Source organism: Camelus bactrianus, chromosome 8 (genome assembly GCF_048773025.1).
Source record: "Camelus bactrianus isolate YW-2024 breed Bactrian camel chromosome 8, ASM4877302v1, whole genome shotgun sequence".
Taxonomy (NCBI): domain Eukaryota; kingdom Metazoa; phylum Chordata; class Mammalia; order Artiodactyla; family Camelidae; genus Camelus; species Camelus bactrianus.
In genome coordinates this window covers 9,554,763-9,578,002 of record NC_133546.1, presented here as the reverse complement: position 1 = coordinate 9,578,002, position 23,240 = coordinate 9,554,763, and the positions used below count along the sequence as shown (strand labels likewise).

General features: G+C 43.3%; 1 protein-coding gene across 8 annotated transcripts in view; it reads left to right on the top strand.

Moving 5' to 3' along the window:
- The first annotated feature begins 749 nt into the window (after positions 1–749).
- ARID1B (AT-rich interaction domain 1B) overlaps positions 750–23,240 on the top strand; it is a 378,713-nt gene continuing 356,222 nt past the window's right edge. For 3 of the 8 annotated variants that reach the window (XM_074368091.1, XM_074368095.1, XM_074368089.1), the window contains exon 1: positions 751–2,666. In XM_074368091.1, the coding sequence (XP_074224192.1) occupies positions 882–2,666 (1,785 nt within the window). In that variant the 5' untranslated portion in view covers positions 751–881. Of the gene's footprint in view, positions 2,667–23,240 lie in introns of all 8 variants that reach the window. The other 5 variants (XM_074368096.1, XM_074368090.1, XM_074368092.1 and 2 more) reach the window with 3 other exon arrangements.

Below are 23,240 nucleotides of genomic sequence, written 5' to 3'. Positions count from 1 at the left end.
GGGCGCTCCGGGAATGCGACTAAGACTCACTTCAACTCCTTCCTAATTTTGCAGTTTGAAGAAGTTGTGGGAATTACGCCGATGGCCCGAAATCAAGGCAGAGAGGCTAACCTTCTGAAAAATTACATAACTCTGGGGAGAGGCAGTGCTTTTGCACGGATTGCCCAAATATTTTTTTCTCCGTCGGCTTCGTAACCTTTGAGGCCAACAGACAACTTTGTTCCCCTGCCTTTCTCCCTCTTTTGTTTGCTCGTCAGACTCGTTTTCCACCTTTGTATCGTTCCTTTTAGACGTGAAAACAAACACGCGAACGCCCGGTTGGCAAGGAGACGGAGGCACGAGGGGAAAGTGCAGCCTCCCGTCGCCCCACGCCGCCGCGCTCCGGGCGCCTGCGGAGCGGCCCGAGCCCCCGGCCCGGGGCCGCCGGTGCCCGCGAGGCTGCGCCCCGGCGGGCGGGCGGGCGCACGGCCCGGCGGGCGGCGGCCCGGGCTGAGTCCAGTCCGCGTTTTGCGAGTGCACACGAGTAATCAGAGAGAAGTGGATAATAGTTGCTCGGGCTCGCTCGGCTCCCTCTCATGCCATGCTGGGCCCGATAGGCTCAGTCAGTCGTGTATTTACCCATATCCGGGTTAGAGAGGAAAAGAGAAAAGTTTCATTTAAACCTGAACTAAAAACTTTCACCATGAAATCACACAGCGGGAGCAGGCCCAGACCGTAAGGCGTGACTCCCGGTTCGGCTCCGGCGGGGCCTGTGGAGGGGGAGGGGGCTCGCTCGATTCCCGTCGGGGCGTGTGGATGCGCACAGGAGGGGCCGCCGACTAAAAAGTGGGTTTTATTGTCTCCCCCCGCCCCCCGCCCGGCCTCGCCACGCCGCGGCGATCATGGCCGCGCGGGCAGCAGCAGCGGCGGCGGCGGCGGCGGCGGCGCGGGCGCGGGCGGGCAGCGGCGAGCGGCGGGCGCCCCCGGGGCCGCGGCCGGCGCCCGGGGCCCGGGACCTGGAGGCGGGGGCGCGCGGCGCGGCGGCGGCGGCACCGGGACCCATGCTGGGGGGCGGCGGCGACGGCAGCGGCTTGAATAATGTGCACCACCACCCCCTGCACCCCCGTCACGAACTGAACATGGCCCATAACGCGAGCGCGGCGGCCGCCGCCGGCAGCACTAACAGCGCCAAGAGCGGCGGCTCCGAGGCGGCTCTCAAGGAGGGTGGAAGCGCCGCCGCGCTGTCCTCCTCCTCCGCGGCGGCGGCGGCATCCTCCTCTTCCTCGTCGGGCCCGGGCTCGGCCATGGAGACGGGGCTGCTCCCCAACCACAAACTGAAAACCGTTGGCGAAGCCCCCGCCGCACCGCCCCACCAGCAGCACCACCACCACCACCATGCCCACCACCACCACCACCATGCCCACCACCTCCACCACCACCACCACGCACTACAGCAGCAGCTAAACCAGTTCCAGCAGCAGCAGCAGCAACAGCAGCAGCAGCAGCAACAACATCCCATTTCCAACAACAACAACAGCCTCGGCGGCGCGGGCGGCGGCACCGCTCAGCCCAGTCAGGACATGGAGCAGCCGCAACATGGAGGCGCCAAGGACAGTGCCGCGGGCAGCCAGGCCGACCCCCCGGGCCAGCCTCTGCTGTGCAAGCCGGGCGACGAGGACGACGCGCCGCCCAAGATGGGGGAGCCGGCGGGCGGCCGGTACGAGCAGCCGGGCCTGGGCGCCCTGGGCGCGCAGCAGCCGCCGGTCGCCGTGCCCGGGGGCGGCGGCAGTGGCGGCGGCCCGGCTGCCGTCTCGGAGTTTAGTAATTACTATGGCAGCGCTGCCCCTGCTAGCGGCGGCCCCGGCGGCCGCGCTGGGCCTTGCTTTGATCAACATGGCGGACAACAAAGCCCCGGGATGGGGATGATGCACTCCGCCTCAGCCGCCGCCGGAGCCCCCAACAGCATGGACCCCCTGCAGAACTCCCACGAAGGGTACCCCAACAGCCAGTACAACCATTATCCGGGCTACAGCCGGCCCAGCGCGGGCGGCGGCAGCGGCGGCGGCGGTGGAGGAGGAGGAGGAGGTGGAGGAGGAGGAGGCAGCGGAGGAGGAGGAGGAGGAGGAGGAGCAGGAGCGGGAGCTGTGGCGGCGGCGGCCGCGGCGGCGGCAGCAGCAGCAGCAGGAGGCGGCGGCGGCGGCTATGGGGGCTCGTCCTCTGGGTACGGGGTGCTGAGCTCCCCCCGGCAGCAGGGCGGCGGCATGATGATGGGCCCCGGGGGCGGCGGGGCCGCGAGCCTCAGCAAGGCGGCCGCCGGCGCGGCGGCAGGGGGCTTCCAGCGCTTCGCCGGGCAGAACCAGCACCCGTCGGGGGCCACCCCGACCCTCAACCAGCTGCTCACCTCGCCCAGCCCCATGATGAGGAGCTACGGCGGCAGCTACCCTGACTACAGCAGCCCCAGCGCGCCGCCGCCGCCGCCGCCGTCGCAGCCCCAGTCCCAGGCGGCGGCGGCGGCGGCGGCGGCGGGGGCGGCGGCGGGCGGCCAGCAGGCGGCCGCGGGCATGGGCTTGGGCAAGGACATGGGCGCCCAGTACGCTGCTGCCAGCCCGGCCTGGGCGGCCGCGCAACAAAGAAGCCACCCGGCGATGAGCCCCGGCACCCCCGGCCCGACCATGGGCAGATCCCAGGTAACCCCCGCGCCGGCCGGGCCTGCTTCCGCCGCGGCGGCCTCGCCGCGCGCCGCGAGCCCTAGTTTCTTTCTTTCCGCGTACTTTTTCTGCGTCTTCTGCCGGGGAGGCGGGGGCGACGCGCCCAAAGCCATTTTAACTCGCGGCTGCCTCCCTCCGAGGCCGGGCAGCGCACAGGGTCGGACTGCGCGGCGCGGGGCCCGGGGCCTGAGGAGGGGGTCTCGGCGAGGCCCGGGACGGGCGCCGCGATTGCCGGTCGCCGAGCACCCGCCTCGCCACCCCACCCCAGGCGCCGAGCGGCGCGTGCGGGAGTCGGGGACCGCGCCGCCAGGAAGCCGTGTGGGCGCGGGGGACCGTTCGGGCAGCTTTTTTTTAACAAAATAGGCGCTCCCGGCCAGTACGTTCTGGGGAGGAATATTGACCCCCTCTTCTCGGTTAGCGCCAACAATGAGATTGAACCGGGAAAAGAATGAGGAACTTTGTCCTACCTCCGGCCACACTACGTTCCCTCTTAGCTTACAAGGTGAAGGCAGGAAAAATAGGTTAGCTTTGTAGCAGCCAAGTGGGTTTTTCGTAGTTGTGCCCAGCCATTCGGAGATAACCCGATGCGGGCTTTGAGTTTGAGTGTTTAGTAGCAAAAATAATAACCACATTTACAACGATGTGGAGGTAAGATATCCTAAAATATATTGATTCATTTCTAAGAATAGGGAAATCCATTATTTGGTGTGCAGGCTGGTTGAAAGGAGTCACCTTCAACAGATAGGCTATGTTAAAGGGACACATTCCGGTTAAATTGAACTTATTTTGATCATGGATTAGGCATACATTTTATTCAGCACATCCAGTGAAATAGACCAGTGAAAATTGATCTTTTGGGATCGGATTTATTTGGATTTTTAATTTCCTGTCACCCAAGTCCTGCAGCGTTATTAGGAAGTGTTCTGCACTCTTGCTGTTTCTTGCTCGTAGGCTGAGCCTAAAGACTGACTTGATCTCCTTTGCAAGGTTTGGAATTTGAATTGTGGAGGTAAACTGGCTGTAATAGTCTCCAGACAGCTGCCTCTGAGTTGACATCTAATCTGCCATCTGATTGGCTCCCCTCTCACCATTGGGCATTTAGCACTGCTGATGTAAATAGAAGTGCTGAGCAGTACAGTCACAAAAATTCTTGCCACAAATAATAACTGAGCTCTATTACAAGCAGATGTAAGGTTGAATATTATTTAAAGCTTACATTATCATGAATCATAGTTATTAATAAAAGGATTAAACACATACAAACCTTATGCTGGTGTCCAGTATTGGGCATTTACAAAATTCAGCTCTTTGACAGTCTTAGCTTGGACACTGCATTTGTCATGCACTTTAGTTGTAAGATGAATATATGGCAATTGAAAAATAGTTAAACCAAGAATTTTACCAATTTCTGGATTTGTAAAACTTTAATCAAAGTACTTTTTAGGGATTAAACCATGAAAAAATTTGAATTATGTCAGCACATATAGTTTAATGTAAAATTAAAACTTACAGCATTAAAAATTTCAAGGTTCTGATATACAGAAATATACTTTAGTGATATTTAATTAGTTTTATAACAAGATTAAAGCTATATTTTTAGTAAGTTGTGTTTTAACAATTTGATCATTTTAAGATGTTTGTGGATGAGGTGTTTTAGTTAGAATTGACTTTATATTTAAGAAGACATGAGTTGGGGAAACTAGTAATTTTTGTGGACAATTAATTAAAAGGGAAGAAGTGAATGTTCTTGGGGAATTTTAAAAATCATTTTATATTTGCTTCTGCTGTGGAGAATGCAGAAATGTCCCAGGAATCTTTTTTTATTCCCCCTTGATTATTTTGTTAAATTAGGTAATGTGAGCCTTATTTGAACTGCTTACACAATGTTTTAGGGAAACTATATTACATGCAAGTTGTGCTGGGTGTGTTTCTTCCAGATAATTTTTCTTCCATAGACATTTTAATGCTATGAAAGTTTAAAAAAAATCTAATCTGTTAGGAATAACAGTGGTTGTAGTATATATTTTTACTTAGCTCATTTATTTTAGGGAAGTGTATTTTAATAATAACCGTGTCTTAGAGGAGAGACTTGTCAGAGTGAACAGCAGTACTGAATTTAACAGATAATTGTGTGAATCCCAGGCTGAGGACGTTGGTGTCTACTCCTTTCTAGTCTTTAGTTAGTGGAGTTTTACTTTTAATGATAATGTATTTTACTATTCTTCATAAGAAGGTTGGGATTTTAATTTTAATTTTTGATTTGTAGAAGTAAAAACATAGAGAAACCTTAGGAAATAAACCTATGTAATTAATTTTAAAAAGATTTGCTTTGTCAGCTTGCTTTTAAAGGGGCAGTTTAAAATTCACATCTTTGTAAACTAGAAACAAGGATGAAAGAGGCAGATGTAGGTCGGTATTACTTTAGGGTATTTTTTTTCCTAATGGTACCAATCATTTTAAGTATTTTGTTTTCTTGGAATGAGAGTGAATCCATTATGTCCTCAGTATGACCCTTGGGAATAGTTTTTTTATTTATCAGGAGGAAGAAAGATGACGGGCATATGACCTAGATTCACCGATTTCTTTTGGGTACCTTACTGTGTAACATGTGGAATGTGTCTCTTTCTTATATTTTTTTCTTTTTGGAAGGCTGGTATTATTTAGTATTTGTTATGATAATTATGCTAAGAAACAGTCATTTGTCCAAACTGTTAAATTACTACAGGGCATGAAATACTATTAAATCACATTGTTAAAAGAGGAAATTTTCTTGTGGCTTTTAACACATTTAGTTTCATTTTTGATTTTAGGAATGGTTTATATTAGGTGGCAAATGTTTTTGTAATTGGGAGCAAAACATGTGCATATATTGTAGTGGGAGGGTCTTTTAAAAAGTGAAATAAGCCATTTTACGATACAGTTAGTGGGTTTTTGTGAGATAAAGTATTCAGATAAAGCAGTCTCGAAAGGAATACTGAGGTCTGCTCACATAACTAAGATTTTGTGATGTCCACATTTGTGCTGAATTTTATTATTGCTACTTTAACTTTAGTTTTATAGAATATAATACAATGTAATAAGAGAAAAAAGGGCCTTATTTACCATTAAAAGAAAAGTGATTAGCTGACTTACAAAGCAGGAAGTTACAGGCTGGTTCCTGATTACCTTAAAAATATGTATAAGATACATTATAGCATAATATCACTTCCCACTTTCCCTCTCAGTGAAATCTTATCCTATCTGATATTTTAAATCTTATAAAGAAATTTTTGTGGCTTAAATTGATGTATTTGCTGAGGTATGGCCAGCCAGCTGCTCCATCGTCAGGAGAGGTGGAATTGGCAACTGTGGTTCATAGAGAAGGCTTATGCTTTAAAAAACAAAGAAAATATAACAAATATGTCTACAGCTTTCTGTTTTTTTAGGTTATCTGAGATGAAATTATGCTTGGCTTAAAATTGTTTTCATTGGGGATCCTGATTTCTGTGTACTTACTTTTGACAATTTTTTTTTAATGGCAACTACTCTGTAAGACAGCTATCACTTAAATTTACATTCATATTAACACAAAATCGTTAAGTATATTCCAGGAAACAACGTATTCTTACCTTGTGTCTATAATGAGAAACCCGAATTCCTCATTTTCCTTTGGTCTTGTTTTTTATCTATATTGAAGAATGAATTTTTGGCAAAGCTTTTTATACTTGTTCCATTTTCCCCATGTCATGTTGTATCAGAAGTATCAGAATTGTGTTGTGGATATGGAAATATTCCAAATCAGACTTAGACACTTTTACTAATGAACCTACCCTCTAAATATCATGTTCTTTCATTCGAATTGAGAGAATAACATCTTTATTTTGGTATAAAAATAGTATTAATTCTGGTTTGAGAACTGATTTAAAAAATTTAAGACAGTGTAGAGGAAGTCTCTTAATGTAAAACTCATTTGGCAGTTTTATTGGGCATAGACACATTTTAAAGAAAACAGGTGTAATAGAATGGGGCTGAGTTTTCAGTTCCGTTTCTTATCAATGGATTCTATATTTTGGGGCATAGCGTAGCTAAAAAAAAAGACTTTTGATGTAATAGGAGCTTACTTATTTCTCTAGGATAAATACCAATATGACAGGCAAACTAGAAAGATGATCATTTCATTTTTTTTTTAACCCTGTCCTCTCCTAGGAAAAGAGTGGCTTCGTTAAAAAATTTTGGGGGGTATGTGAAATTTTGAAGTCTGACTTGGAGATGTAAATGTTAGATGTATTGGCATAGGGAACTGCATTACTTTTTTGCCCAGTGCCCTAAGTTGAGAGGTTTTTCTCACTGCTCAGCTAAAGGATCTGTGTGCTTTGATCCATGTTTGAGGAACTTGTATTTCTCTTGGGTCACTTTCATTTTGGGCTGTGTGTAGATTTATAAATTTGGGACTTCTGTTTGTGTTTGAAAGAACTGTTGTGTGTTACTTAAAACAGCAGATTTATGGAGGGCTCAAAATGAGTATTAATAAATCTCAAGTTCCATTAATTTTTTTTACAATATTTAGATTTTCAAAATGGATATTACAAAAATTTATGACATTTTACAATCCTGTTTATGCTTCAAGGGTCACATCCACATCCTAGGCCTTTTTGGAATTGGGTAGTTTTTGGTCACTTGCCTTTTCAGAGGTGTCCTTCATCCGGAGATCTGTGCAGATGCTGTGTGGATACGTGCCGCAGAGCTGCACACGTGCTGTGTGTGCACGCTCCAGGCCGAGGAATCCGAGGTCCTGTTTTCCCGGGTGTGGGGGGAGCTACCAGGCAGAGCTGCTCATCCCACAAAGATATATTTTTATAGATATAGAACTATTATACAATGCTGCTTTTTCCAGTTTGGAGGCTGTTTGTATAAGACGTGAGTGGCCCTTTTTGGTTTAATTGAGTGATTGAGTTAATTTTCATCTCAAAACTTGATATATGTTAGTGACCTTTCCTCAGAAATTTGATGAAGAAAAATGACTTAAGTATAATTACCTAGGTGTCATTATTTTGCCTTATGCCATTGGAGTGAATGGAATTGTTGATACCTGTATAGTACAGTTTTAACTTAACAATGCATGCTCATTGAGTGACTGAGTGGATTTATCAGAGTAAAATATGTGTTTCCATAGTACGTTTTCAACAGATATGTTCTCTTTTCAGAGTCTTTAACTTGGAGTAATTTTAAGGAAAAACTATTTCCTTAGGTTTACTTTAATTGAACAGGATCCAGTGGCCAGTTTTCAAATTCACTTCTGAATGGATTAATGCCAAGGATATTAGAAAGCTGCTGACTTTGACTGGTGAACTGATGATGAAATTAATTTGATTCTTGAATGATATTTATTGCTAGGAAAGAGGTTCAAGCCCTAGGATCTTAAGCATATCTGATGTACCTATAGACTCTTACTTTTGGTGGATGGCAGCAGATCTGGAATAGGTCTGTCATAGCGCAGCAGCCCTTTTGCATTGAACTAGACTTGGCCTCTGTTAACTGTATTTGTAGGATGCACTTCTCAGTGTCTCATCGGGCCTTGATGAAAGATGAAACCTGAGAATCAGACGAGAAAGTCATTCCTTATTAGGTAACTCTGGAAGGGAAGCCATATTTGATGAAATCCAGAAGAAAATTCTAGACCACTTTTTTTTTTCCTATGTGGGATACTAAAAATTTTATATGTATATGTATTTTTTATTATAGTAAAATATACATAACATAAAATTTACCATTTTAACCATTTTTTAGGTGTGCAGTTCAGTGGCATTAAGTACATTCACATTGTTGTGCAACTATCACCCCATCCATTTCCAGGACAATCTCATCCTCACATGGAAATATGAAATACATATTTTCCTTCCCTTTCTTCATGTTAAAGTTTAAAAGCGTTAGTTATTAACATATATTGTAAGTAAAGTAAGCTTATTTTTATAACCATTAACTTTGCCCCTTTTTAGTTTGTTAGTAAATTCTCCCTCAAATGTTCCATAGGAACACTAGAGGTATTTTTTGTTTGTTTGTTCTTAGTCCATTACTTCCAATTTTAATTTTAGAGCAATTTTCCCAGATTTTGTCAATTTGGAAATGTGCATTTGTGCAGGTTGGTTGTTTCATTGTCAGTTATGTCATTAAAAGCTTAAAAAGCAGGTTTTTGAAGTCTTTCTGTTGAAAGGTTTGAGGTACTTTCTTGAGAGAAATCTGGGACTTTGTTAGATAATATGATATGGAAATGAACTGTTAGCATGATCATTTTCCCCTTATTTCTCTCATCTTTTGCATTTTTAGCTTCTTTTTAAAATTACTGGTTCTGTCTTTCTACTATTAGGGGGAATCATTTATAATGATAATTTAAAAAATTTTTTGTTGTAAGTTTTGGGGCACCTCACCCCTCCAGCCTAGAGTGAATGACCAATCCACGTGATGCTGTGTCCTTTTTCAGTGTTATGTGCCTCAAACTTGTGCCCCACCTCGTGTTTTTAATTGTCTTCCTCTGCAAAGCGGCAGAAATTCTTTGTAGGCAGAAAAATCCCTAAATTAAGGTGATTAGCCTTTTAATTAAATTTTAGAGGCAGCTGCAAAGAGATACTTGTTGGATCTTGGTTAGTCTTTCTTGTGAGCAGACTTTTTGTGTGTGAAGTATTGGGATGTGATCAGTTATGTACTCCAATGCCAGATTCCACAGAGGGCACAGAGAAAATGAACTGAGATTTAAGAGCTTGTACCAGGAAGCAACAATTACTTCTTAAGGTGTAAACATTTAGCATTTGTGTATGCTGTGGGGTGTATCTTGGTAGGTAAATGTCTGCTCCAGACTATCAACTGGCAAATATTTATTGAGCACCCATTTTCTTAAGTCCTGTGCCAGACCCAGACAGTAGCCGGGGTGTGGGGGTTGCGGCTGCTCCTGTGTGTAGTTCAGGCCAGAGACATCCTGCCAAAGCCTGCTCCACTGTACCTGGGCTTGGTATTTTTGGCATCGTTGACTTAGAACTGGCTCATTTAAACAAAGTGCAAATAGCAACCATGTGGGTCAGCAGTCTGTTGGCCTGCTTTTTTTTGGGTGGGGGACTGGATTTTGGCAAAACAAATAATTGTGGATTGTTGTGGTAATAGTTGATGTGAGCTGGTGACTCTTCCATTTCTACCAGTCAGTTACTGGCTTGGTGCCAGAGCAAAATATAGATCCACCACAGAGAATAATAACTAAAAGAAGGAGAATGTGATTACTTTGAAATTTATATAAAATGGTTCTTTTTCTTTTTCTCAGCTTTCTAGATTATATAGGCTCTTAGAAAAAAAGTTAAAACAGTCTGCTCAGATTTAGGAAGATACTTAGATTGCTCGAGTATTTTTGGTAACTGTTTAGATAATGTATGCCGGCTGAGGAGTAAATTCAGCTACTGCTTCTGGGTCCTGAAATAAACCTTTCAGAAAGCGAGGCATTGATGACTAGTGGAGGCTGTTCCAGAATTCTTAGTATCTCCTGTTTCTTTTTGTGATGAGCATCCGAGAAGTGAAACTGCTCACCATACTTTGTACTTATTTTGAAATGATTGGTAATTCTAAAATTTGTCTAGAATTTGACATATAATTTCTGGAATTTTAAGAAGCAAACTTTCAGATTCAGTGACCATATATTTATATGTATTAGACTATAAACCCATTTTACTATCCTTTAATTTTCTGCTTCCTGTTTGTATATTTTATAATAAATTCAGTTTACCCAATGAATTATAAATGACCTTGAAAACAGAAATGTAAAACATTGCGACTGCTGAGCAAGTATCTTTCTGAAGAAGCAGATGTATTTCTAAGGGGACTGGTATGTTTGCTGTGTATTAGTATATTTCTGTGATTATGAGGATTTATGAGACAATACGAATATATTGTAAGGCAGCATGATGCAATGGAAAGATTGTGGGCTTGGAGTTGGTCAGACCTTGATTCATTTGTAGGCTTCAGTGCCTGTTTTCTCTGAGATCTGGCCGGGGCTCAGTGTCCTTATCTGGACTGTTGCCTGCTGGGCGAGGTTATCGCTGAGGCCATCGCTATAAATCCTGTAGCATCCTTACGCGGCACCTCTTCTTTCCCCACCTGTCTACCCACTGGTGTAGTGAAGGGGGCCTAGGTTCTTGTTCTCTGCCTGGCCCTGCTGCGCTTCAGGGTGTGGTTGAGGACAAGCCCTGCCTCCATCAGTTAGTGACCCTGGCCCCTCTTAGCTGCAAAATTTTGGGCTGCTTCGAATACTTTAAAAGATATGTTGGCTAATCAACTGTGTATCATTGAGTATCTTATTAAACTACACTAGATTCCAGTCACGTTCAGAGGATATAAACTGAGGCCTGCACAAATATACAGATTTTGTGAATTCCACTGTAATTTCCCTCACAAAATGTAGTTTGGTACTGATTGGGACTGTTGTAAACAGTTACATGAATTGGTTTTGATTTACCAATAGAGCCTGTGGCAGGCTGATGTTGTTGGATCTAAGCCACTGACCCATTCAGTATTCCCTCCTCTGTATTAGTAAATTCTGTTCTTTAGCCAGAGTCATTCCTACCTCTGAGACCTTTCCACTTTTATGATCTGCAAAAATAACTGGCTTTTTAGGGGATGCCCTTTTTGCAAGAGAACAAAGTTTCATGGCTTCTTTGAGATTCTAGGTGGTGGCTTTTGGTCTCTCATTGGTTAAGTAACTCATTTCTGTATCTACTTCAGCTTCACTGAATAGGTCAAAATCAATCGCATGGTTCAGATTTGGTCCTTTGCAAGATTATGATTTATTCTACATATCAGGGAAGTTTAGGGCTGCTCTCAAATAGTCAGAACAGGGAATGTCCAATCTGAGAATGCCAAGGACCTGCCTCACATATGTAGAGAAGAACAGTTTTTCATGTTGAGATTTTTTTAAATATCAGGGACAAAATGTAATTCTATTATGCACAGATACTTACTGAGCACCACTTGGTGCTTAAGATACAAAGAGTAAATATAACATACGATCCACAATTTTCCCTGGTGAATTATCATGGACTCCTGGTGTTTTACAAAGTGGAAATTAAAATGAATGGCTACATTATTCTGCAGTTTTGTGCAGAAAGACTATATCCGTCAAAGTGCATCATCTAAGTATTTGAACAGTAGATGATAATTCCAAACTGAAAATTTCCTGGTGAATGTTATTACACATTTCACTATTTTATGTGGAAGGTCAGCGTACTTGGAAGTTGTTCTTAGGTGCTATGACATTGATGAGAAAGTGATCTTAATTTGGATTTTGTTTTGGGTATCATATAATGATTTTTCTGTTGAAGAAATGAGTTTATAGTATCAATAGCATGAAGGATTTAAAATTCAGTTCATTTCCCTTTACCGTATTGAACCATCTTCTGTATGTCAGGGCTTTGGGACTATAGGACTGAGTCGGCGTCAGAGCTGGGAGCATTCGGCAAATGCTTGTGGAGAGCCTGCTGTGTGCTCACACCGGGTTGGATGATGGGTCCCTTGATGAGAAGGCCTGAATCTTGACTAATGGACAGTGCAGTGACTAGGACAGGCTGACACGGTACACGGTACAGTGTAAACGGTTCAGGTGGGAGAAGTTTAAATGTTAGGGGCACCTCACAGAGACTAGATTGGGATGGGGATGGGAGCTCTGTGCCGTACATCATGTCTGATCAGCTGAGGCCTGATTGACGAGCAGAAGTTGACCAAGAGAGGAGGCATGGGGATGAAAGCAGGGCAGGGGCAAGAGCCATGGGTGTGCAGGTCAGAGAGCCTGGAAGACTGGACGGTTGCTACCTGTGTGACCCTGGGCAAGGTACTTTGCCTCTTTGAGGTTTGCAGTTTCCTCGTTTCTAAGGAAACGGGGAAGGATACTTTACGGAATTCGCGTGAGAAGCAGATTTGATAAAGTACTGGTACTACCTGGCAAGGAGAGGGATGCGTGATAAGGAATTAAAATGAGTTAGATGTGATTCTGTACTAGTTAATTTAACAGCCTATTAGTCTTTCCTCTCAGAACAAATAGGTTAATATTTGAAGCTTATTTCTAGTCCAGACAGTTTCAGTTTTTTATTGCCTGATATGTCTTTACCCTGCCAAGTGTTTAGGAAAAGTTATGGAGCAGCTGATCACATTTCTAAAATGTCTCCTGTATTTTTCCAATTTTTTCAGTCATTTTTAAAAATTGGTAAGGAAAAATAAATTAGAAGATCAGTAATTAGAACTTATGATTTTACCACCATCAGAAACATTTGGTGACCTTTCGGTGAAGGGACGCTTGCTGTATTAGATAAAAAGATATCCAGAGAATATTGGAAAATTGCTAAGCATTGTAGTGTTCATTGTTTAGCATAGAGGAATATCCTTAGATTGCTAAGTGCGTATTGGTGATTAAAATAAATCAAGATAGTTTGTGGGATATTTTTATTTTACTTACTATTCCATTTAATTAGAAATGTGGATTGAATAACGCTGGCATCATAAGGGATTTAAATTTTGAATTGAAGAAAACTGGTGGTAGGCAATTTGCAAATTGGTGAAATGGGTCTTTTGCTTCTAATTAATTTTCTCCATGTGTTAAACAAGTAGTTTATTATTCTTAACTGTTGAAAAGTTTAAAAAATTGTAGTAAGGTTTCTTACGATGTTGTTGGGTTTGAAACTCTTCCCTTTCCCCGCTCTTGGTGCCAGCTCCCTTCAGTTTCATCTGGCTGGATGGGGACAGCTCAGGAAGCGCCCTGCAGCTGGCAGGCAGAGCCGTGCTTTGTGACTGTCTTGGTTTCTCCCCTGGTATCCGTTATGTGTGGCGAGACTTTATCCTTTTTCCTCCACTGAGATGTTTGTCAGATGTATGAGCACTTTAAAGCAGCCGTGTTTTACTTTTATTCAACAATTCATTGGTGAAAATAGGATGTGAAAAGCAATTTTGTGTTGTCTTTTATTGTGCGTTAAGTTCCTGTAATTTTCCATATACTAATGAAGAAAGAGAAGAATGGAGAGAGGAGATGAATTTTATTTAAGACAGTTTTATTTGGATAACTTGAAGAAATGTGCTTTCTTCGTGTAAATACCTTTTTCTGGTGTTTCTCGACTTGAAAAAATAATGCAAAGAAGTTGTAATCAGCTGTTAAGATATTTGAGCCAACTGGTTGTCAGTATGTTGGAATTTTATTCTTGGTTCATCTAGAAATTTCATATAAGTGTGTTTTATGAAGAGGGAGGTGTACTAGCTGGGCTAAACTGGTAAAGCTGAAATCTGGATTTGATTTACATATGTGGTATTTTTTAGGGACTCTCAAAGTTTCACACACACGAAATAAACTAGGTAGTGTGTAGGGCATCACATGATCAAAATATTTTTCCCCTGGCCGCTGCCAGAAGCTATCTATTGCTTTTCAACAATCTTACTTGTTGGGCATCATGCCAAGATGTTTAAGACAACCCCTTACGTGAGCTGTTCCATTCTTAACCTCTTTGACTGAAGTGCCGTGACCTTCACATATGTAGATTAGCCATGTGCTCTGTGAATTGAAACTTGCTGCCTCAGGAAGAAAGGGTTTTTCTTTTTATTCCACTGGGAATTTGACAGCCATTCATCCCTGACCTGGGCAGAGGTAATGCAAGGAAATTGGATTCAAATGGAACGTGGACAGATAACACAGGAGGCAGGCAAGCTTACCTCCTTGCGGAGGATGAAACTCTCCGTGGTGTGGATAATGTGCTGGTGTGAAGGATCTGAAAAGCAGTGCCTACAGAGAGAGAGAAATATAAATACAGGCGTTTTGAACAATGTCCTTTTAAAAAAAAGAAAATTGTCACTATCGCATTTCTAATTAGTTTTGACTCTACTCTTTCGCTTCTAACCTAAATTTTTGAAATTCCTGTTGAATTTTTATTTCTTAATTCTACTCAAGAATTGAATAATTTTAATATTGTGGGCAGACCTAGGCTTAAATACACTTAATTTAGATGAATCTTTTGAAAGTCATTAGAAAGTTGGAGAGATGACTGTATCGCCTGTGTCGGGAGGGATCAGCACGTTCTTTGTCTTTGTGCTGCAGAATTTGGAAATGCATTGATAGTCATAGACACAGCTTTACTCATGTGAGAGTCCATACTTAGTGTTGTAATGATTAGTAAAAGTAACAAATAGTGAATTTTTGGATTTTTGTTAGGCAAAACCTGATTTAAAGAATTTAAAGTGCTCTATTAAAATGCCCTTTGCTCTATTAGTAAACATATGTGAATTAAAGTAAAATTCAGTATAAATAATAGTCGTGACACTTGATTAGGTTGATGAGATAGACTATTTGAGAAGGAAAGTTCTTGAAAGAATCCCGCCTCTGAAGTGGTACTCCTAGTTTCTTAGGAAAAGGCGGGGAGGGGATGATGAGGGCAGTCTGGAATTTATGAGTGCTTTTGTGTGGCTTTCAGAGTCCAGTCTTCCCTGTGTACGATAGGGCTTGTGAAACACTGTGGGTCAGAGCATCCCTTATGCGCTCTGTGGAGGCGTTACTGAGACTCAGCTCTTTTCTGCAGGGTGAAGAAGAGGATGTCTGTGTGTGGGCTAAGAGGGGAGGAAAATGAACCCTTGACTTGATTTGTTTCCTTTCCATATGAGGACTGACAAAAAAATTAGGAAAAGTATCTGTGGGGCGCCTCGTGGATTTCTGTTAACACCGCGACACGAGGAGTGATGGTTCACAGATGGCAGGACCGATGTGTGACCAGAATCTTTACATGCAGTTGGGACGAGGGAGTAGCAGGTGTGCCCACAAAATGAGATTAAGGCAAGGGTGGAGGTGAGGAGGAGTGGCCTGCACTCAGGAAGCCGGAGTAATTCTGCTGCGGGGGAGGAGCAGGGCAGGCACGTGATAAAATCCAGAGTGGCCTTCCTGGGAGAGCAGCCAGCTGGGTGCAGACGAGGCAGAAAAAATGTCAAGGTGGTAGTGAGTCAGCAGTCAAACCTTGAGTGATTTTTCTTTTTTTTAAAGGGGTGGCCTGCATGAGACTGTAATGTGGGGACACATGAAATCAACCTCTTACTCCATTTGGGCACAGTTGGCAAAACTGTCACCCGCTGCTTTCTGTTCTTGGTGTCTCAAATAGAGAAATGCAGTTTCAGAGAGAGATCTTTAGAAGAGTCCTAAGTAATAGTGATCGAACAGAAACAGTAATGATGGCTCTGGTCATTGAACACCTACTGTGTGTGCCCAGCACATTGCACCGAATAATCGCAATCCTCTCAACAGTCTTGCAGGACCCTCTCCCTATTTCATAGACAAATAAACTGGTAGAATTGAGACGTATGTTCAGTACCCAGGTTTGTCTGATGCTAAATCCTGCAATCCCTTCAGTAAATGAGTGGTTCTCAAACCTGGTTGCATGTCAGATTCACCCAGGGAGGTGGGCAAGATTCCCAAGCCCCTCCGGGATTCAGATGCTCCCAGGCTGTGGAATGGCCTGGACACCACCTTTCTGCCACCCACAGAGGTCACTGACAAGGTGGAGGTAAACTTTACATAAACAGACTTTTTGTCATCATTAAGACATGTAGAATTACATTCTTAAAATTGAGGAGCTTTTAGAGTATTTTTGCTCATAGTCACACCAGACAAAAGAGGGGAAAGAATCTGTGTTTCAGGGGCATGAAGGTGGCTATTGGATTTTTCTGATGGTGTCATTGAACATTAATTCACATCTGCCTGTTGGGGGAATTCTGTTCCATGATCTGGGTCGTTGATTTAAGTTATCAAGGAGGCTGTGGAACAGTCTGTTGATGTTTAAAGAGGAGCACAGTTTCTTTTCTATCTGGAATCACTTACATGTGGCTGTGACTGAAGTTTCTGGGGTGGGGAGGTGATGGACCAGCATATAGAACAGTGTCTACTAATATATCTACTTAATATTTTTGAATGAGGGAGTAGATGAATGGACTGGACAGTATCTCAAGGGCCTTGGTGTTCGGGGTTTTCAGAGTCCAGAAGTCTGTAAGTCCAAAAACGTAGGAAGAGAGGACAAATGACAATCAGGGACCAGAAGACTGGAGAGAAGGGAGAGTACAGGCAGCTGGAGGAGAGAATTTTAGAGGGAAAAACCAACAAAGTAAAATTTAATGTCATATTGTGTGCCTGGAGTGAACTCCTGTGGTGCTGAAAGTTGACAGACCCCCAAATTAGCATATCTTAAATTCATCAGGATGTTACTGTATGGTTACAAGAACAAATTAAACGTAAGGCAGAAAAATCCTCCAGTTCTTTGGTGGGGTCATTTCATGACATATAGTCATGATTATTTCTGTTTTTGCTGTTGCCACGTGGCCATTCTGGAGTTGCAGTCAGTGCTGTTGGGAAGATATTAAGAGCACTCAATCCCTGGACCCAGTCGAATACGTCATTTCCATTTGTTACCTACTTAGCTAAGGAACTTCGGGTGGCAGGACAAAGGGTGTTGGGATGGGTCCTGAGACCTTTTTAGTCTTTTTCTTCCTAATTATGTCTAATGGTAAGGTATAATACTGGGAAATTTCCCTTTTATGTCCCCAACTATTTCTCTCTTCTAAAATTTGTCAATAAAACCAAATCTCACAGCTTTGAAAAAAACCAATTTGGTGCATAACCTTGTTTGAGACAAGCGATGTAAGTCGCATCCCGCTTCACCAGTACTGCAATGGGAAAGGCCACAGTGCTGGCTCTGTTCATGTCTCTTTCCTGGGCTTTCAACTTGTGTTTTCCTCACCTCCTGCTTGCTCCTAAGTTTGAGGCTGAGAATGTTTCCAAATGATGTGCCTCCTTCATGCTAATTTTAGCTTAGAATTAAATGAAGGCTTTCCTGTCTCTTGTTTCCTATTTTCTAATGGTATTTGATTTTGTTTTATTATTTATAATAATATATCACTAGTAATAGTTTTTGAAGTTAGCGCTGACTACACCTAACCCATCTTACGCAAATGAATTAAGAGTCTATTTGTAGGACCCCACAGAAAAGAAAAAAGCAAAGCAAAATCTGTAACCTGTTTTTTAGGTTTGTTGCCGTGTGTCACAGGCACGTCCTTTTCTCTTAAGGCCAGACCTTTGATTTGTTTGTTCTTCAAGCTTCTGAAGGAATGGGCATCTTCATTGTCTTTGCAGCCACATTTTAATCTTGTTCGCTCTAAGGTATCTTTTGCCTAGAAAGCTAACACCTGTCTACTTGTGTTAGTCCTTTCAGAGAATTTCTCTAGGAATGTATCATTCATCTAGTGCTACAATTTTCAACAGTGGAACCTGAACATTCTGAAACAGCTGAGAAAGCTCTGAGAAAATAACTGTCAAAATGCTCATGAATTTAACTGTCAGAGAAAAATAAAGCCACTGCCTCCTTTTTCAGGCATAGATGATAGTTATTTGGTTCTCCATGTAGCTTTCCTTTTGGCCATATTATAAGTACAAAGTGGAGAAGTTAGTGGAGCAGCTGTGGGCAGCGGGGTCGAAGTGAGGGGCCCGTAGAAGCAGGCAGCTGAGATGCGGCAAGTTCTGCGAGCTGCAGGGAGGGAACAGGCCCTGCTAGCTGGTCCCTGGTGACCTCCCGAGGGAATCAGGGCAGAAGCAGGCCATGCCCTACATTCCTGGGACACCAATCTATAGGAGAAGCGGTGAGTATAGAGACGTGGGGGATACCTTCCACATCCCCAAAGACTCTGCGAAAGAAAAGAGGGAGGCCAGGATTAGAGTGGGTGGAGGACCTGAGCTATCTGCCAGCTGCTGCGCTACTTTGTGTACATCCTTGACTCAGTCAACAGGTAGCTGTTGACATCTATCCAGATACTGATGTCTGTTCAGCACCTGCTGTGTGATGGGTAGTATTAGGTGCTAGGGATACAGCAATGAATAAAGCCCAAGCCTTGCTTTCATAAGGTTTATCTTCTAGTGAAATTTAATCCCAGAGTTAGCAGAACCCCCCCATCTACATGGAGGTGGTAGCTTTTCTAGTAGGGATGAACAGCTGCCCAGGGAAATTCAGAAGAATTGAACATTTCCTAGTGGTGCAGCTATATACAAATATCTACTAAAATCAGTTTGTAAAAGAGCTGTCGTGGTGATTCCTATAGGCTCTTAGCAGTGCTGGGCACGCACCTGTTGGGTCACAGGGCAGTAATCAGACGCAGCCTTCTCACTGTCACTGGTTGAAATGGCACATGGCAGCCCCAGTGCTGCCTTCACTTCCTCCAAGCTGAGAGGAAGAGGCGGTGCGAACCCCGAGCTCTGGAACTGACGCCACGGGGAGGAGTCACGTGGCATGGTAACTTCATGAAGGTGTTCAGTTGCTTTTGAATCATCCTGTATATTTAGTAACAGGCTGTGGTTTTGGACATGCTGGGTTTGAGATGTGTTCCAAACAGCTAAATGGAGATGCTCGTAGGCAGATAGAAAATAGGGACCTGAAATAGAGGAGGGTGATCTGGGCCCAGAATATAAATGGGGCTTCTTAACAGGGGGTGTCAGCTGAGAGTGGGGTTCATGAGTTTGCCCTTGGGAGCATGTGTGTGGGAGAAGGCGGTGTGCTGAGGACTTTTTAGGGAACACTGATGTTTAAGGAGTGAAAAAGAAGCCAGCCAAAGAACTGTAAAAGGAGATGGAAGATGTGGGGAGAGCTCTGCAGAAGCCATGGAGGGTCGAGGTTTCTGGAAGAAAGACATGTGCAGCGGTAAGCACTGAGGAGTGGTCAGGTAAGAGTGGGGACTGACAATTTGGTCATTGGTCATTGGTGACCTTCGGAAGAGCAGTTGGGAAAGAGGCGAGCCGTAGGCTGAGGAGTGAATAGGAAATGAGAACGAGGCTTTGAGATGGTTGGAAGGACTCGGGGAGTTTGTTTAAAAAATTTTAACCGGAAGAGGGATAGAGGACTTGCATTCACTATGCTGCCTTTCTTTCTGCCTAGGCACTGTGCTGGGGGTTCCCTAAATGTCAGCTGACCTTTCCCCTCTCCCAGTGGACCAGGCACTGCTCTGGTGGGGAAGGGGGGGCCTCTTCTTCCTTGTACCCCCAGCGCCTGATGCATCCCCCTTGGCAGGACTCAAGAGTGTGCTCATTGGGGGCCACACACGTGATGGATGAGGTCTCTGATTTAATCCTCACAACGTTTCTACAAGAGAGGTGTTTCCATCCTTGTTTTATAGATTCTAAGGAAATGTAGGATCAGAGGAGCACATGTACTTTGACCCAGGAGTCCGACCTGCATCAAGTTCACCCAGAGCCTGTGTTGCCCTTGTCTTTAAGGATGGAGGGTATTTCACTAAACTTGTAGGCTGAGGGGAAGGAGCCACATTTTTATAAAGATTATTTACAAACATTTCCAGAAAATAAATTTTGTAACATATCGAACACCAGTGTGTTTTGGGTGCTCTTGATGCCGTGGTAAAGCTGACTGTAAACATGAAGTGGGGAGTCACCTGGTCGTAGGGAGGCATCTTTGAGGTCTGCCGAGCCCTCCTAAACCAGGGCTGATTGCATTTGGGCAGTTAGCTCTGGTTTTGCCAGTAATCTCAGGCCAAGGCAGTGGCCAGTAGAAGTAAAAGTTGTTAAACATTTTCTCGTTATTCCTTCTGAAAACTTGTGTTTGAGAGCTGGCATTCAGGATTAGCTACTAAAAATTCTGAAAGTTTGCTCTGTGTGTCTAAGTTATTCTTAGATGTTAAAATTGTTAATGTAAGGCAGGTATGTGTTTTTCGTGTATTTATAGTGACACTATTCCTTAAAGTACAGCTCACACACACACATCCCCTTTTGAGTATTACAGATTATACGTCAGATTCCCTCCTGGAACCTGCAACCTCGGAGGGAACCTCATTTGTTCCTCCCTTGTACTAAAACACTAGGTCTTGAATAATGGGTAATACATATTTAGTTGAATAGTTCTAGGTGTCAGGCACTGTGCTAAGAACCATATATGTGTTCTCTGTGAATTTGGTACAATTATTGTACCCATTTTACAAATGGGTAAACAAAGGCACAATCTAGATAAGCTTAAGGCCTATGGCTAGGAAGTGGCACAGGCGCAGTCTGAACCCAGACATCCGACTCTGTTGCCTTCTCTGATACTGTGCTCTCTGTACTTGCTCTCAGCAGTTACTGGCGTGAGTAGACTTAGGCGAATGGCCTGAATTTATGTTGTGGAAACTCACTACAGTAGTGTTTTTTCCTTCCTTGTATTCACATCATTTGATATTCTACGAGGATATTGGAAAAGTTGAAGAAGAGAGATGCTGTCTTTCCATAGATGGGATATCATTTGGTTAGAGAGATACAGAAACTGGAATCTTCCAAGAAGCCACACAGTAGGTGGTACGACCCCTAGCCAGAGGGTGAGGCAGGAGGAGGCCTGTCCTTCTTGGTGTCCGAGGAGATGTGGTTCTAAGGTGCCCACTGGGACTCCCCCGTTTCTCTGTGGCAAACATTTTCATTACATGTGTCCCTCCTGCCTTACCAGTTAGGAAGCAAATTTGAACTGAAGTGTATTTATTTGTAGTGAGAATGTGAAGGGGATCTTAATACTTGGCCTAGTTTTCATACCATTCCCCTTCCAAAAGAGGAGACTGCATCAGGGCGCGTAAAGTGACTAAAGGAGCTGTTTTCCAGCAGACAGCCTTTTCAGCGTTAAAATTACCCCCCAGAACTCCTCTGTCTAGTATGGTAGCCAGTAGCCACATGTGGCTATTTAAATTAAAATTAATGAAAATTAAAAATTCTATTCTGCAGTCGTGCTAGCCACAATTTAAGTGCTTAAAAGCACAAATACAGCACAGAATAGAATGTTTCCATCATTGCAGAAAGTTTTATTGGACAGTGCTGCTATAGAGATGCTGGTTGCATTTTATAGTTTTAAAAACAATTTAAGCATAGGATTATTGTGCAGTGCTCTTAGTAAGTGCACAACGTGAGCTGCCTGAATTTTGGGTGGCTGTGCAGAGGACTGGATCTGGAATAATCATTTTTGAAACTTTCGTTGTTATCAACAGTACAGGTATATTGTGATGATCCAAAATACAAAAAAAAAAAATGAAAAACCCAATAAAAGAATATTATGAGAAAGAATTTCTTTCTTTGTTTTGGAGTGTTCTGCCCGGGCTTCTGCTGAGTTGTCTGAGGATCATAGGAACGGAGAGGGCATCTGGGTCGTCCACTGTTTTTAACAGGAGAGAAGATGTTGCTATTTGGAACCAAGTATGTGGAAGGCTTTTAAACTTGGTTTTGTTTTGTATCCACTGCAAATAAATGTTAAGACTGGTTAGTGTTTTTTTTTCTTCTGCAACATTTGAAGGAAAGTACTTGATTCCTGTTCTTGTCACAGTTTGAACTTTAACCAGTGGCCTGGTAGTTGGAATAAGTTATGCATTTTGCTATGTAAAAAAAATCAAATTGCTTTCTCAGGGTTGACTAAAATGTTTTAACTCTTCATAGCAAATGAGGCGTGAAACAAATTGTCAAAAGGATGGAGACAAAATTATTGCAGTACTGAATGTTTAACTGGCTAGTGATGTTCCACCAAAGGTGTGAGCTGAGCAGATAAATGTGTAAACGGCACCTTTCTCCTTCTCTCCTACCCGATTTCTCACAGCTTGTCTTCACTGGGGGACCTAAATCTGTGTCAGAAAAATCACAGCCCTTCTGAAAGTGTTAGATTATAGTGTTGCTGTGAGGAATAATTAAGAAGTTCTATAGGCTATGGATTAGAAAAAATAAACTTCCTGTTTGCAAACATTTTACTTCACATCATCATTAGATGAAGCAAAAATAAATTTTTAGCGTCTCTGGAAGCTTGATTATGTGTAAAGTGTGTCAGTGGTTCTTCATGCCTGTGCACCTCTCTTCAGTCACTGCTCTGTTGTACGCAGAATAATACCCTGTTTAGGATTTAGGATTTGAGGATTTAGTTGTTTGAATAATGAAAGATAATGAAGTGTTTAAATCATGGACTTTTTACTTTTAAAATATCAATGTTAATTTCAGGAACGGCTCAAGGTTTCCTAGGTGGCACTTTGTATTTTTGGCTACTCTTCCTCCACTTTTCATTTTGAAGCTTCTCTTTGGAATTTGTTATCTCTTTAAATTTATTAAGGGATAACTCTCCTGGCCTCCTGGGGCTTTTAATTTCAAACATAGATTGTAGAATGGCTAAAATAGATGTTTCATACAAAGTGTGAGGGGAGAAGCATTAAATAAGTAAAGAGAAAGATTATGCATTGGCCTCGTTTTCCTGTGGCCAAGTATAAATTATTTGTATATTTCTAAGTATTTTTAGCAGATTACAAGCAAAAGGGCATATGAGTATATGTGTACATATATGTCCATAGTGTATATTTCTGTATGTATTTACTGTAACTTCACGTAAGGAAAATAGTGGAGTCATCCTATCACACTAACACAGCTTTTGCAACTCTCCATCTGCTTGTTGCTTCTGATGGGTGTTATGTGTATGACTACTTTTTTCATCCTTTTACTTACTTACTGCTATAGTGATAGGTATATGTAAAGGGAATTGTAAATTGATCATA